The sequence below is a fragment of the Sciurus carolinensis genome, chromosome 5 (assembly GCF_902686445.1).
Source record: "Sciurus carolinensis chromosome 5, mSciCar1.2, whole genome shotgun sequence".
Classification (NCBI taxonomy): Eukaryota; Metazoa; Chordata; class Mammalia; order Rodentia; family Sciuridae; genus Sciurus; species Sciurus carolinensis.
The window spans coordinates 173,550,741-173,567,187 of NC_062217.1; the positions used below are offsets into that span (position 1 = coordinate 173,550,741).

General features: G+C 55.6%; 1 protein-coding gene across 5 annotated transcripts in view; it reads left to right on the forward strand.

Moving 5' to 3' along the window:
* Positions 1 to 16,447, forward strand: part of Mgmt (O-6-methylguanine-DNA methyltransferase) — a 238,775-nt gene that overhangs the window by 40,073 nt on the left and 182,255 nt on the right. For 3 of the 5 annotated variants that reach the window (XM_047553762.1, XM_047553763.1, XM_047553761.1), the window contains one exon: positions 15,484 to 15,617. In XM_047553762.1, coding sequence (XP_047409718.1) covers positions 15,496 to 15,617 — 122 coding nt within the window. In that variant the 5' untranslated portion in view covers positions 15,484 to 15,495. Of the gene's footprint in view, positions 1 to 258; positions 322 to 15,483; positions 15,618 to 16,447 lie in introns of all 5 variants that reach the window. The other 2 variants (XM_047553760.1, XM_047553759.1) reach the window with 1 other exon arrangement.

Below are 16,447 nucleotides of genomic sequence, written 5' to 3' on the forward strand. Positions count from 1 at the left end.
CCCCAGAGGGCACGGAGCATGTCCTCAGCCCAGAGAGGATCGGGGTAATTTGGAAGACCACGTAAGAAGATGTTCCAGGCCTGGCTGGAACTCACCTGTGATGGTGCTAATGACTTGTTCCAATGAATCAGTTAAATGAAACCCAGTAACTCGGGGGCAGGTGGCCGGCGGTGGAGACCTTGCAGGTCTTCCTGGGCAGCGCCGATTCCTCAGCTGGAATTTAGCTTCACGAGGGTTGTGCTTGCTCTTGCCTTTCAGGTTGGAACGTTCGCCTTTCCTTTAGGAGATCTCGTTCATCGCTGCTGCCCCAGAGTGTCAGGGGTACGTATTGCTCCAGCTGTGGGCAGAGTGCCCCTGCGATGGTTTAGCGCTTGCTGTGTTCCCACAGTGTACTGGCCGCTGTTCACACAATGCATGTGTCATCCCCGCCCAGAGAACACATGGCATCGCCTCCTCTGGACGGCTTGCCAGATACCATGTGCCGCCCTCCGTCCCTTCGTTGGCTGGTCCTCTTTCCTCTTGCTTGGCTCGTTGGTGTTTCTTGGCACTCCCGCGCTCTTTCCGTAGACAAGGTTGCGTTTTACTGAGGAGGAAGCAGCTTCCGGTGATGCTGTTACTCATTGCAGGTCAGAGTGGTTCAGGGTCAGCAGCCCAGGTCCTCTTGCAGGACAGCGTGGAGGAGCCAGGCTCAGCACGTTTCCAGCTCACCCAGGTGACCTAGACAGGTAATTCCGCTGTGCCCTGTAGTGTCTCTAGCACTCGTCAATTTAGCTCTTTCTGTTTCTGTGTGGTTACATGTGATTCTGGGATTTACAGCGTTTGCTTGATTCTTTGAAATCTCTCTACATAATGTTTTTAAAACCCTGAACACCTGGGTGTTGAGAAGCTTCTCCTGCCCACGAATTGGCATGGCAGGCATTGCTCCAGACCACCTGCTGAGGAAGGGCAGCAGAGGGCCTGGGAGGCCCTGGTGGGGTGGTGGTTGCAGAAGGTTGGTCGCGGAGCTGAGTGTGGTGGGGAGGGAGCCCCAGGGCCCCCCCAGTGCTGGAGCCAGCAGAGCCCGGCTGCTAGGCCCCTGTGCCATCTCCATGGGACAACCCCGTGACCCAGGTGCCCCCTCGATGCACTGTCCTCTGCCCAGTGAGCCCCTTCTGGGTCCTCTGGGAGAACCACAGAGCACCAGAGGATGCTGGGAGTTGCCAAGGGGGGTCGTAGAAGGAAAGGAGGTTTTGATGTGACGCATCACAGAAGTGATCCCTCAGAGAGTGTTTATTGAGTGTTGCCTAGAGACTAAAATAGATTATAGTTGTCAAAAATCTGTGGTTTTGTAGGAAACCACGCACCTTGGGGAAGACCCTAACGCTGATGGTGAGAGTGGGTGGAATATTGGGAGAAGCCTCAGTCTGACCTTCCTCCCTCAGCCACTCCCAGGGGGAGGCCAGCCGGCTCAGGGCAGAGACCCTCCCCACCCCTCACTCCAGAGCCCCTCCCAGGTGCATGGCAGGTGCAGAAGTCCAGCCCACCCCTGCTGCTGTGCAGCCAGCTGGGCCCAGTGCTGCAGAGCCTCACCTGAGGCGGATGCCTGCAGAGAGCATGTGGCTGAAGAGGGGCCAGGCGGGGGTGTGCACGTGCTGGGCACTGGGGCACTGACCTGTGAGTACGGCTGGTACCTCCCACGCTCTGTCATGCGTCACAGCCTTGCTGGTTATTTCAGTTAATTCAGTAGTTTTATTGATTCATATCAGATATGAGGCAAGGAAGAACTTTAGGATTTTTTCAGAAGTGTAGCTAGTGACAAAACTGAAAAATACTTAAGAGCTTGATGATGGAATTAGGCAGAGATAAGGGCAGGGAAGTCAAGGCATTCAGTATTCCAGATGCTGCATGGCACAGATTTTCTGTAAAATACCACAGAAGAGACCAGGAATTAAGTTTCTTAGGGGTCAGAGCAACATTGGGACTCAAATTAATGGGCTTAAGCTGTTGCTTAGTTTTCGGTTGTTTAGTCTTAACAAGGCCACGTTCCTCAGCTGTCGGGTTTTATGAGTGAGTCAGAACCTGGGATCAGAGAGGGGCTGATCTGCAAAGGGCAGAGGACCTCTGGATGGGCTCTCCAGGGGCAAAGCGCCCACTAAGCTCCACCTGTGCAGGTCTGGACCCTCCTGGCACAGCATCACCTGGGCTCAGGCCACCTGTGCTGGCTCCTCCTGCCGGATGAAATCTGTGTTTGCACAAGCTCCTGGGACCGGCCGCCCTGCAGGGAATGGCACTTGGTCAGCCGTCCTCCCAGGGCCCTCTGCTGCTCCTTACTTGGGTGGGGGCTGGCTGCTGACATAAAGCCAGCTAGCTCAGGCTCAGACCTGGCTGTGCAGTGGGCCAAGAAGGGCAGGGGATTTATCTTGCCCAGTGTCTACAGGCCCGGAATGCTGGGGACTCAGAATCCGGAGCAACAGGCCTCCGTTCTGTCCCCAGCACTTGCAGAAGCGGGGCAGCAGGCACGGGTGACCTTCCCGTTTGTTCCCCCAGCTGACCTTTGCCTTTCACAGCTCCACCTGTCCCGTGCCGCTGCTGACTGCTTGCTGCACGTCTCTCATCTCCACCTGCTTCAGTGTTTCCTAAGGACCTCCAGCCAAGACCACGCTCCTGTCCTCCTTTTATTCTGTTAGGTGTATGTGTTATTTGAATCTATAACTCAGTACTTCATCCACCATGGCTGCAAGCTCAGCACCCTGCAGTCACCAGCCCCATCCCTGCGACAGCCCACCTGGGCACTGGAAAGTCTCTCTCCTGTCTTTGAACTTCAGGTTTCCACCATCAGAGAATTGGCCGTGCCTAGGAGGTACATTAGATGCAAACAGCCTTTGTCACTGAGTTGTCACTGAGTTTGGCTCATCAGTGCAAAGACGAAGCATTGTTTTGCATCCTTAGCCTTTTGGTGTCTTGAATATAGGTGTTTTCAGTTGATTTTTATGATAATCATTGGCAAGGATGTGGGGAACTTGGATATTGCATGCATTGATGGTGGGAATGTGAAATAGTGCAGCTGCTGTGGATAACAGTTTGGGGGCCTTCAAAAACTGAAGCAGAGTTGCCATATAATCCAGCAAGTCTGCCCTGGTGTATACCCAGAGGGACAGAAATCAGGGGTTCCGGCAGGGACTCATATACCCATGAGCACAGCTGCGTTACCACAGTGGCCAAAAGCTGGCAGCTGCTGGTGTCCACTGATGCAGGAAGGGATCAGCAAAATGTCCACACAGTGGAGTGTTCTTCAGCCTCAGAAAGGAAGGGAGCTCTGGGGGACATGATGTCAGTGAAGCAGGCCAGTCATGGGGGGTCAAATACTCAGGAGCCCCTTCCCCGAGGTTCTGTGTCCAGACCCAGAGAGTGGGAGTGTGGTGGTTCCCAGGGCTGGGGGCCTGGTGTTAAAGGGCACCGAGCTTCTGATAGAGATGATGCGGGTGTTTGCATGTGGGCAGAGATGATCATGCACCATCCCGAATGGGTTGGTGCCACTGAGTCTGTACACTTCCAGAATAATTGACATGACAAATACCGTGTGTACTGCTCCACAGTAGAGTGCACTTCCTATGTGTAGGCAGAGGGCTGTCTGGGCTGTTGTATCTAACGCACCTGGTCAGGTGGCACCAGCTCCCTGCAGCCTGAGTGTCTGGATGAGGGCAGGGGCTGGACTTGCTGGCAGCATGTGCTGGGCAGGCTGCAGGCACAGTGCTGGACGCTAGCTAGCTCAGGGCTCTGCCTCACACCCTGGCGACCAATGTGGCTGTTCCCACTCCTTATCCCACCTTGGTGTTCGTTGCTGGAAAACAATGAGGGCAAATCATCTCCACTCACACAGGCCACGTGAAGTGGGAGGGTGAGGCCCAGAGAGTCATCAGGATGCTCCCGGCCCCAGGAGTGGGCGGGAGCCACGCTGCCTTCCCTGTCCTCTCTGTCCCTTGCCTTTGTGCCCAGACACAGTGGGCATGTGCTGGGTGTCCTGGACACCCTGCAGAAAGGAGGAAACAGCAGGATCGTGGAGTCTGAAGAAATAGTTAATTGCCAAAGCTTTTTCATTCTTGACAGCCTGGATTTCTCCTCTGATTCCGGTTACCTTTGGAATTAACATCACAGATCCAAGAGGTTATCATCTGTGAATATTGTTTGAAGAATTCACTCTGCTATAATTTAGATAAAATGTACCTGCTGAATTTTGCAATAATGTTCTCCAAGTTTTACATTTTTGTTAGTTTTTGAAATATACTATAGAGGTTTCCCTCATGGTAGTGAGAATATATCAGTGCGAGAGAGAAATAATTACATTCCTCAATTATTGGAATGAAGATTGGGTGTATCCTACATATAATTTTGTAATAATCCCTATTTGTAAGGAAAAATATCTGCACAGTACTTTGTCATTGTGTCAGTTGTAGATTAATAGGCACAGGTTGATTTTTGTTATTGAAGCATAGATTCTGTGTATAGATGGAGATTTTATGTATATCTTTCCCATGTATAGAGCAAACATCTCAAACCACCTTGAGACAGAAGTGATTTTTCTACATTAAATGTTACGTTTCCACTTGAGCCACTGAATTCCTCTGGCTTCATCTGGTCCTCCGTCCTCTCTCCCACCCACTGCTGTGGTCTGAAGGCCAGTCACCCCAAGTCACTTGTGGAAAGCCAGCCCTGAGGTGCTGGTGTCTAGAGGCCCTCTGGGAAGCCCTGCCCATAGCAGGGGACAAGTGCCCTGCTGGGGAGACTCACCTGTCCCTCCCCAGGTGGAGACGCGTGTGAGGTGTCCCTAAGAAAGTGGGCGTGCACCTCGATCATGGGCCTCCCGCCTCCAGACTGTGCGAAGGAAGTCCTGCCGTTCTGAGCCTCCCATTCACGGCCTTTGGTCGCCCAGTCTGAGCAGGCTCAGCACATCCCACCCCAGGTGGCTGGTCTGTCCATTGCCTTAGCACCAGGACCAAGAAGCTGTGTGCATCACGGAAGCTCCTGCGGCTGGGCAGTGACAGGGCATCTGCTGACTCCCACCCAGCAGGCTGGTGCAGCCTGAGAGGAAGGGTTGGTCTTCCCCTGCTCCACTGCCCCGCTTCCTGCAGTGGCCGGGGGACAGGTAAGGACCAGAGGAGTCAGAGGTCCCTTTGGGGGTCACATGGGTGGGACCAGTGCGCGGCTGCTTCTCACCCTTCCAGAGAGGCCGCCGTGGCCCTGGTGCACGGTGTGGCTGGGAGCTCACGGTCTGCCGGGAGGTGGTCAGAAGGGGGAGTCACCTGTGCTGCTCCCAGGCAGGGCCTCGGGGGCCTGCTGCCACGCGCTCCCCCCCCTCCGCCAGGCGTGCCTGTCGCCTGGGCCAGGCGCCTGTCTCATTGCTTCCTGGCCATGGATCGAGTCCTGGACTGCCTCTTCATGGGGAGCGGTGTCTTGGGGACAGGGGTAGTCCCTAGGTGGGGGGCACCATGGCCACCTGTGGCCATGCGTGCCATTCTGGAGGAGGCGCCATACTCCAGTTGGGGACCTTGAACCGTCTCATGAGGGGCACGACCGCAAAGGGGCATCTCCATCTGTCCAGATGGGCTGCGGGTCATGGAGCAGGCGCAGGAGCCGAGCAGAGCTGCCGGTGCAGCGAACAGCCTGAGGTGGTGCCTTCTTCCCGAAGCCTCTGCTTCCGCCGAGAAAGCCACAGCCAGGGAAGGGAGTATGAGGGCGGGCCTTCCTCCAAGGGTCTGCTGTGTGATTTACTTCCTTTAAATGAACGAATGCCAGTCATCCGGGTGTCAGGCTGCCGGTGTGGTCCCTGTGCATGTCCTGCCTGCCGGATGGGGCAGCCTGACCTCTCGTAGGTTCCTGGCTTACATACCCTAGTGGGAGCCAGGCTTTTGTTTCGTTTTGGTTTTGGTCCTGAGGATTGAACCCAGCCTTTTTAAAATTTTTAATTTTGGGACAGGGTCTTGCTAAGATGCTTAGAGCCTCATTGAGTGGCTGAGGCTGGCTTTGAACTTGTGATCCTCCTGTCTCAGCCTCCCGGCCTCTGGGGTTACAGATGTTCATGACTGCGCCTGGCTTTGGACCATTTTTATGTTCGTTCTTCAGATGCTCAGCTGTCTCTTTCCAGCCCTCTTGCTGGTTTTACTGCTCCAGCTGGTCGCCAGGCCCTTCTGTCCTTGGCATCTCTGTGGTGGTGCGATCTCATGGTGCTGTCCAGCTTTGCCGTTGGCGAGGTGGGGCTGGAGGAGCACATTCATAACTGGAAGGAGGAACTAGGGGACTCTTTTGACAGCAGCTGTAAAGCACGTCTTGCGGAGCAGAGCCAGGGAGGGTGAGTGGGTGGGGAGGGGCGAGCTGACCACGTGTCCCCCTTACCTGCTTGGCACCTGTGGCAGTCAGCTGGCCTAACATGGAGCAGTGTGTTGAGAGATGAGCCCTGGCTGGACAGCGAGGTATGGTGGATCACCCTCCTGTCTCTATGTTGGGCAGGATTCCCCCAAGTAGAAACCCACCACCAAACCTAGATTAATTTTAAGAAAGAGCTGTAATCACTACAGAGCAGCATGGGAAAACACCTGCTCTGCTGGAAATAGCATTCTGCAAATTCAGGTCCAGTGTTACTCACTCAAGATGGGACTGGAGGAGCCAGCTCCCTGGAGCTAACGCATCTTCTTCCCTTTTCAAAACCCAGTTGGACTCCCCTGTTGGCCAGTGGGATACTAGTAATATGTGTGCTCGCAGCAGAAGTGGAACTCAGCCCTCACTGAAGTGGAGACCTTTGAGCCAGGTGCCTTCTCATCTTTTGCCCCCACAAGCATGCCTCGTGTGCTCAGGGTGACCTGAGAGGTCACTGTGAGCCCAGGGTAGCCTGAGGCCCAGGCTGGACTTTTCTCTCTCCATGTCTGGGCTGCGTCCCACGGTTACTCCAGGGAAGTGACATTCCCCAGTTTAACTGAACTTCCAGGACCGTTGACGAAGTGGATAGTTTCCTTTGGTTTCTCAAAAAGGTTTCCTCCAGTTTCCAAATAGGATGGGTGGTTCTGGGTCACTGCCAACAAGAAGGGGCTGTGTTCAGGCTCCAGCGGGTGCTGGGTGAGTCAGGCACGCTCCCTGCCTGTCTCCTCCAGGGACGCTTAGCCTGCGTGTGGGCTGGCAGTGGGAGTGTCCCATGCTCTCTGCGTGGTCACGGGTGAGGGCGTGTGAGAGGCCATGCAGATGCCACCTGGCAGTGCTGCGTATTCACACAATGTGTTTCCATGTCCCTTGTCCCTGTTCTGGCTCCATTCTGGGTTATTGATTTATTTGTTTATTGGCACCAGGGATTGAACACAGGGATGCCATGTCCCCAGCCCCTTTTTTTATGTTTTATTTTGAGACAGGGTCTCACTGAGTGCTTAGGGCCTTGCTAAGGTGCCAAGGCTGACTTTGAAGTTGCGATCCTCCTGCTTCAGCCTCCCCAGCTGCTGGGATTACAGGTCTGAGCCGCCATGACTGGCTCAATTCTGGGATTGTAACCAGGGAAAGCAAATGTGACTCTCTGTTCTGTGGAATTTACCAGCTTCCCTTGGCGGCATTTTCTCCCATGGTAGGTAGAGTAGGTGTCGAGCGTGTGGGACGGTGCCAAGTGGGGCACACACGTGTGTCTGTGCTGTGAGTGTCACCGGGGCTTGCACGCCTGGGGGGCTGTCACTCGAGCCTGTGGCCTGTCCTTCGAGTGAGAGGGAGGTGTGCTGATTCTCGCTGTCTGCCCCTTCCTGTCCAGGTGCTCCCCGCAGGCCTGCCGACTGACAGGTCACCTCGAGAGGCCAGGAACCTGTGTGTGATGTCATTTTCTGTAAGCCCTGGACGACGATAAATTCTGTTTTAACTGTTGTAATTAAGACTTGAGACTGTGAAGCTGTCTGTGAGGGGAAGGACCTGTCCCTTTCTCCAGAGAAGAAATTAATTGTCAGAGTATATGGTAGTTGAAGAATTTACTGTAAGATAAAAGACTGGTGTTTCATTCTTGCATTTATTAGTATTTAATCAAATGGAAAGTGCACTTTTGGTCTGGAAATCTTGGCTTCAGCCGCGGGATTAGACTGAATTATTGTTTAAAGAGTAAAAGGCACAGAATTATATGTTCAAGTTATCAAGCCTCTGATCGACTCTGGGTGTAACGTAACTAATTTAGAACATGAGATTTCCTGCCGTGTGGACTGGAGCCTCGGGTTAATCGTTTGGCAGCGAGCGTGTTTCCGTGGCTGTGTGGTCTTGGCTGGATGGCACCGGTCCTCGTCAGAGGGGTGTCACGAGGGCCCCGCTCGCTCACGGCCGCCCGAGCGTGTCTGGAACGCCAGGCTCCTCTGCTGGGGACACCGAGTCATAAATCATTGCCAGCTCCTCAACCCAGCCTCCTTCACTGCGGAAACATGATGCTGCTGAGTCTTCATCAAGGATAAGGGGACTTGATTCTACTGGCTCACATGCCAGCATGCAGGTGACCGTGGTGGCAGGCTGGGTGGCTCTCTGCCAGGATGTGAGAAAGTCCCATAGCTGTGGTTGGCGCTCAGAGACAGCATTGGCCTCCGCAGAGGTCCTGGGACTTGGCGCTGGCAGGTACGAGAGAAGTCTGGGGCCTCATGTGGGCATCCAGTTTGAAGACTGGAGTTGTGCATGTGGAGAGAAGCAGCCCAGTGGGCCGTGGCAGCCTTGAGGGGTCTGAAGGGAGATGGACTGAGCAGTGGCCTGGAATAGCCCTTGTCTGGGAGTTTGGGAGGGGTAGGGTTAGGGTGCAGGTGAAGCCCAGGGGTGCACTGCAATTAGCCTGTCCAGGTTTCCCTCTGATCTGGACCTTGAGCTCCTTGCTGGCTTTGCGAAGTGCCCAGGGAATGCTGCTGAAGGGCATGGGGTCAGGGAGGCAGGGAGAGAAGGGTGGCAGGTTGCACCTGGCCACTGGCGCCCCATGTGTCCATGCCAGGAAGTGTCTCAGGCCTCCGGGGTCTGCAGTGTGATTCCCACCCGTGGCGAGAGTGCACGACTCCTGGACACTGGCTGGAGGTGGCCCAGGATCCTGGTGGGTTCCTGTGGTGAGCTTTGGTCTGTGGCCACCAGAGTTGGTGATTGAGCCTGGAGAGATCTATGCTAGCGAGTCCCCCCATTAGCTGACCACCTCCTCAGTGGGTCCCTGGGGAGAAGTCCATCGTCCAGGGAGAAATCCAGCTGTGCACAGTGACGGCTGTCAGCCTCCGGAGGCCTTGCCGCAGCCTGGTTGCAGACGGTCACCGCATGCCTGGCTCTGGCGAGGCCTCTTCTGGGGGTGATTTAAACCTGCCCTGCTGTCTGCCAGAGGAGTTCCAGGACTTTGTCCTGCACCGAGGCAGGTGTCCCCGTGATACCTGGCACCACGCGCTGTCTGGCTGTCCTGACTGAGACCTCCTCCTGCCCTGCACGTTCCGTTCCCCAGACGTCGGCTCTGCAGGATGAGTGCTTCTGCGGTGACAGATTCAAGCTGCAGCTCCCAATTCGCAGGCACTGACATGGCGTTGAGCACAGCCTGCCGCCGCCTTCCTCCTGGTGGGCAGTCGTGCCCAGCGCCTTAGTCACTCAGAACCTGGAGTCAAGAAGCGTTCCAGACTATGGGTGTGCGCCATGGGGAACATGAGCTGCAGACTCGAGGGTGGGGGTGCCCTGGGCGCACACCTGCGGCCAATGAGGACCCTGTCCAGCCAGTAGATGCTCAGGGTCACCTGGCATCAGCTTGAGGTCTTTTGGCAGGCATGCTTGAAAGAGAAAATGTGAATTTTCTCCTTTTTTTTCCCCACAGCAAAGTATAAATGAATCGTTCCTGCTGGATGTTAAAATGTGACGTGGGGTGTTGCGGGGCTTGGGTGTCCGCTTACTGCAGAGGCCGAGGGAGTGGCGTGGGACTTGGGTGCGTGTGGAGTCTCCTGCACGAGGTGCCAGACTGTGAAGCTCTCCCTTCTCACCGTGCTGTGTCGAGGTGGAGGAGCGCTGATGGGCTTTATCCCGAGCAGCCCAGGCCTGCAACCCGCAGGAAGCCTAGAGCAGGCCAGGCTTATTCCTGCCCTGGGGCTGGGTGCCGCAGCACTTCCTGCTCAGCAGGCCTGGCTTAGAGTCTGGGGACCATTTCTGTCCAGTGAGTGTCAGAGGCCAGAATGCTGAAGTTAAGGCCGGGTTCCCGCAGCAGGTTCAGGATGTTGGCTCACTGAGGTTTGGGAAGCATCTCTCAATGTCCAGGTGTCCCTTGCAGCCCACTTGTCCAAGGAAAGGGTGCAGACAGGAGGGTCAGTGTACCCTGCGTGCTATCAGGGCCTGGAGGGTAGAGAAAGGCACAGCAGAGCAGCCAGTGGGCTTCCAAGACCAGGGGGGCTGTCCCAGGAGTCCTGAGGCCTGAGCGGGCTCCCCCTGCCTGTCCTGCCTGGGCCCATCTGGTCCTCTCTTTTCTTTTTCAAGGACTGGGCATCTTCTGGTGGCTCAGGTCCTGCAGTCTTGCTGGCCAGTGGCTCTCAGCCAACCCCTGGGGTCGAGGTTGAGGGACGTGAGGGCGCCTGAGTGTCAGAGCGGAGATAGAGGGTCACAGCTGAGGAAACCACTCCTGGTCTTTAAACCCAGAGTCTGGACATGAGCTGGGGCTGTCTACAATGCCAGTTCTGGTCCTGTCTTCCCTGGGGCTGGAGGCAGGGCTGGCTGGCGTCAAGGTCTCCTGGTGGGAATTCTCCTCCTTCCCTTGCTGCTCACAGGTGCCTGTCACTCTGATGGGGAAGCTGGGCTCCCGGGTGCTCTGCTTGCTTCCAGAACTCTGCTCGAGCCTGTGGCTGCAGGATCTGTCGCCCCCGCACAGTAGATGCCTTGTATGGTGGGTCCACTTCCGTGGTGGGTTTCTTCTTGCTGGGCCGGGTGTTTGGGCAGGCTCAGGGCACAGTTTTTGTTGTGATAGTTTCTGCTTCACCAAGCCCTCAAATTTTTTATTTCAGCAAATTGCCAAAAAGTGAGCGAAGCAGGGTAACTTGAACACAGCATGCTGCGGATGGCACTTCCCTTCTTCCTTTGAAAGTGGCTCGACGTGTGGAGAAGTGGCTTCTTGGTTCCATTGAACCCTGCCTGTCTCCTGTTGTACCTTAAAAAACTGTGATATTTTCCACACGGTCTGCATGGTGGCATGAAAGTGTTTTCCTTCCCACAACTGAAGAGCAAGAAGATGGGCAGGGCAGCCTCCTGCAGCCCCCTCCAGGAGCCTGGGCACGTGCGCGCAGGGCGTGAGCCCCCGACCTGGGACATTACGTGGGATGTGGTGTGGACTTACTCAGGTTTGCAGAGCAGAAAGGCTGTTAGGGAAGCCTGCAAGGAAACAGGCAGCGGGTGACCCAGGTGACTCAGAGCCTCCGTGTCACGTTCTGTCCTGGTGGACGCGTTTCCAGTGAAGGCAGAGAGGCTGCTCAGCTGACCTGTGCGGGTGGGCTTGTGGTGGCCGTGTCACCTGGGAGCCCTTCCCTACAGTGCTTGTGGCTACGGGGTTTCTGGAGCAGGTCAGGTCTGCGCACACGCAAGCTTTCTGCACGCTTCTCCGCATGCTTCCTGTCTTCTATACGCCTCCCCCTGGTGGTCCCGTTTCTGGTTGCTCTGTGACTGCCCTTCACTGCCCAGACTCAAAGCAGCGTCGGGGAGCCACCCAGGAAGTGGCACTTTGACTTGCTTGAATTCAGCTCACAGCTGCACCCTTGAGAGGAGCTTGCAGGGAAGCTTGGGTCCTAAGTGGGTTTTAAATGTGGACTGCGCCAGTCGGTGTCTGACCTCCAGGTCTTAAGACCAGGGCTGGTGTACTCAGCTGTGCCCCTCCATCTCGGCCCTGGTGCTTGGGTGCCCTCACATCTGTGCTGTCCTGTGCCACAGTTGGCATGTTGTTGTAGAGTCTAGCCAGACCCTGGGCTAGGGACTGGGTCACTTCTGAAACCTTGCTGCGAGGCCGATCGGCCTGTCCCCAGTGCGCCAGGACCTTGTGATTAGAGTCTTCGATACACCAAATCCCCATTCATTTCCGTGACCATCATGGTGAGGTGCACCCCACCCACACTGCAGCGGCCCCTGATCTGGAGTCTGCGGTGCGGCACCTGTGCAGGACAGTGTCATCTGAAGGTGGCTTGCGATCCAAGCAGCTCGGTTGCAAGGCCAGTCATGTAATTCCAGGGCAGCGTTCTCCGTTTGTCCGCGCGTGAGCCTGGCTGTGCAGAAACGGAGCAGCAGACCAGGCAGGAGACGTCGAGGTGTGGTTTTGAGCAACCGCGGCCCCGCTCCCAGCTGGACATGCAGACCGCTGCACCTTGTCATTGGGCAGAGCCATTTCCGCCTAACTGGTCATTAGCGCAAGAGGAACTGAGCCGTACGTGGGCTTCTGTTGAAGGTGACCCAGCATGGTTCTCCTGGGGAGACCCCGGGCCCTTGCAGCCCTTAGCGGGGGGCTTTGCTTCTCCCCAGTGTCTTCCTGCCAGCTTTCCCTTGGGGTGGGGCGGATGCCCTGCACCTCCTCTGCTGCCCTCCTGGGGCTGTGGAGTGTCGTGAAAGGAATGCAGTGTGTCCTCCCTCCTGGGCTTTGACACCACATGGCTTTTCTCCAAGGACAACACTCCCCTGCCTGATCTTGAGGGGGCTCAGGGTGGGCTCAGGGCGAGCTGTGTGCTGATGTTCCTGATTCTCTGCTGGGAGGTTGCTGAGCTTGGCTTGCCTCGGGCTGGCTTGTGGGATCTGTTCTGTGTCCTGGACAGGTGCTCCTTCCACCCGTGAGGCTCCCACCTGACACGCCCACACCAGCAAGGGGCTCTGGGCCCTGCTGGAAAGCTGCTCATTAGGGAGGCAGGTGCTTTCCTCCTTCCGACCTGTTTCTGAGCATTTCTGTGGCACATGCTCCTGGCATGGAAATGGTTAAGAGTGAAAGGTTCAGAGCAGCGAAGATGCTTCTGGAAGGCCAGTTTAGCTGTGTGGCAGACCTGGGAAATGGCAAGTAGGGGAGACGGAAACATTGTCTCTGGGCCCCTTGCTTTTACCATGGTGAGGACTGGCCTCTGGCGCCAACCGAGTCATCCAGAACATTGTTATTTAAACGCTATTCATGCTAAAAGGGAGATGAAACGAAATTCACTTCATTTTTCAGAGGTCTCCAAATAGCCATGAAGAATCAATTTTTTTCTGCCACCAATTAATGTCAGCCCCTCCTGTGACTTTAGGCGGATGCACAGCCATGCAGGAGGGCCTGCAGGCTCTGGGGTGCTCGGGACTGGATTGTAGTCAGAAACAGAAGCCCATGACATGCCTGCATCCCAAGCAGGCCTCGGCAGACCCCATGCTGGCCATGCAGGCAGACAACACAGGAGTGTCCAGCCCTGTGGTCCTCTTAGAACCCAGGATGGTGTCACATGCACACGCCTGTGGCTACTGCTGTTGGCAAGCACTATGAGAACCTGGCTGCCCAAGCCCCACCAGGCCTCTGGTCTGCTCCTGGGGTCCTGGCTGTGGTGTCCGTGTTGTTCATTCAGCAAGCAGGAGTGGTTTGGTCGAACAAACCATTTGTCCCTGGTGTGCTCCCTGAGGTCCCGCTGGCAGCCTCCCGGAAGGCAGGCCTTCCTGTCTCCAGGGGGTCCCTGTGTGCAGGGAACATCGCTGTGTCCAGGGAAGGCCTTCCTGTCCAGGGGTTCCCTGTTTCCAAGGAACATCCCTGTGACCAGGGAAGACCTTCCTGTGTCTAAGGGGTCCCCCTGACCAGGGAAGGCCTTCCTGTGTCTGGTGGGGAAGGTCGCTGTATCCAGAGCAGGTCCCTGTGTCAAGGGAATGCCTTCCTGTGTCCAGGGGGTCCCTGTGTGCAGGGCACTCAAGCTTGGAGGAGAGGCGCCCTGGGTGTTCTTCTCTGGCTCTCAGGCCCTCTGAGCAGGCGCAGGTCAGATCCCTGGCTTCAGCCCACATCACGACTGCCTCTCTGGCCAGGACTGCAGCCTCACGGGTCCCCAGTGAACCTTTACGTTCTCAGGCTGCTACAGCCACCTGCCTCCTCGTGTCCCCATGCCTGGCCTCTTGGCTCTGCCACCATGGCCTCATCTCACACTGAGCTGCTCTCCCTGCTGTGACTGGGCTGCCTCCTCCGATTCTCAGGTGTCCTGGGCCCTCATGGTCCAGGACCTTGCCCTGCAGACCTGCCTTGTCCCCCTCCTCCTCCTGGAAAGGGACTCTGCCTCCTACCATGCTTCCTCCTCCAGGAAGCCTTCCTGGGCCCTCAGACCTTACAGTGCCCTCTGATGCACTGTCCACTGCAGCTCTGGACTCGAGGTGACACCAGCCTTCCTCTACCTGTGGAGGACGGTGTGCAGATGCTCTTGGTGACCATGGGGAGAAGACGGTGTGCAGCTTTCTGTGGCTTCTCCCTCTCCCTTTCTGGCAGGGCTGATAGACAATCATGCTGAAATTGCTGCTCTTCTTTTTTGGCAAGGGGGCAGCTGGTGGGTCCTGGTGCATTATCTTTGACTCACGAAGTTCTGCTAATGGGCTGGAGAACCCAGAGTCCCAGTGAAAACAGCCCTGAAGAGCTGACCGTCCCTGGGAGGCTCGGTGTCACCTATTCAGGGGAAAGGAAGTGCAGTTTTGCTTCAGTTCTGTTGAACTTGTCTGCGAGTCTCAGGAGCTTGTTTCCTCGCCTTGACCTAACTGAAGGTCCAGCTGATGGACGTGGACAGGAAGTGGACCTCATTGCTCATTCGCAGCTCAGGTTTTTGAACTCATCAATTATTCCAGTTATAGACCTACTGCCTTTTCTCTGTTTTTGGCCTGATTTGGATGAAGCCTCTTGGTTCTGCTGCACCTCTCCTTGCTGTGTGATTAATTTGGAGTGTTCTGTGACTTCAGGTGGCCTTTGGTGGTCAGGGAGCTGGTTCTTGATGTTGTCTGGGTGAGGAGTCAAGGTGGGCTACCGAGAGTCAGAGTGCTGGCCGAGCTGCCCACAGGGAGCAGCACAGAGCCCTGGCTGGGCCATCCCAGCTGTGCTAGGGATTGCACCCCAGGCCTGGGGCCTCTGGTGTCCGGGCAGCTTTTCCCCCACCACGCCACCCGCCAGCCCCAGGCATCCAAACTATTTGCCTTCTGCTTCTGTCCTGTGGTCATCCTCTTATTAAAGCAAGGTCTACATGGTTTTGAGAACTGTTTAAAGAGCTGCACCCAGCTCGGCTCCCACCTTTGCACTGGTTAAAGACAGGTGGAAGAAGAGGAGTGTAGTAATTAGAGGAATGTGAACAGAGGGGTGGTGTTGGTTGGCTGCTCTAGGTAATTGTGGCAATTTTTTGTCTTGAAAGTAACCGTTGCAAAAGTGACATTAAATTACAACCCCAAGGAAGAGACCAGAAAGACATGGGCTAGTCCTGTGTGCAAACAGGTGGTGCTTCTGCTGTGCGTGAGACCTGCCAAATCCTTGTGCACATGCTCCTTACTTGACCTCAAATCTCTTCTCTCCAGGCACTTGGCAGAATGGACATGGCTTGTGTCGTGAAGCTCAAAGTGCTGGAGAGCCCTCTGGGGAAGATAGAGCTGTCTGGCTGCGACCAGGGCCTGCACGGGATAAGGCTCCTGAGCCCGGAGACCTCCTCTGAGTAAGTGAGCGCCGGCCACCACGGTGGGCACCAGCTGAGAGCAACAGATGTGACCTGTTGGTCACAGGGTAACGTGGGGCCCACACTGCTGACCGGGCATTCCTTGTTGTCTGCCCACGCATTGGCCCCGCTCCATCTCGGTTAGCTTCGGGGACCTTGCCTCTGGCTCCAGGACCATGGATTCATGTGTACCTTCAAGAGGGGGTGACCGAGCACCGAACATCTGCTCTGGAAAGCCTGTGACGTGAGGACGTGCCTGGGAATTTGGTGTCTGGAAGATGCTTGCCTAGTCTTGCTTTCTTTAGATGCAGCCTGGGCTTTTGGTGAATGGGCCTGTGGTGAGTTTTGAGCTCCACTCTGGGATGCAGTGTCAGGAGTCAGGTGCCCTCCTGGAGCAGTGGGCACGGCCCGCAGGGAGAGAGGCGGCCAGTCCTTCAGCCTGACCCGGTGTCGCTATTCCCAGAGGACGCACTTCTCGCTTGCATGATCCTCACTGTATTTCTCTAATTGTGAAAACATAAAAGATGGAAAGCGCTCTCTAATGCTTTGTTCTGAAATGCAATATGGAACTCCCTCCACTCATTGACTGTGAGCAGTTGTGTTAAAATCCCAGTTCCCGTTACTCTTGACAGAAGGAAAAAAACCACCCACTCTTATGCTCCGTGTTTGTCTTAACTGGCTAATAAACACAATGCCAAGAACATTAGATAAAGAAAATACATAAGAAACATAAAAATTGATTTTAATGGACCCCTGTCAGAGACGGCTATAATGAGCAGGAGTGTGGTAATAAATATCCGTGTTCCCCTCCACCGTCAGGGCTTTTCCTG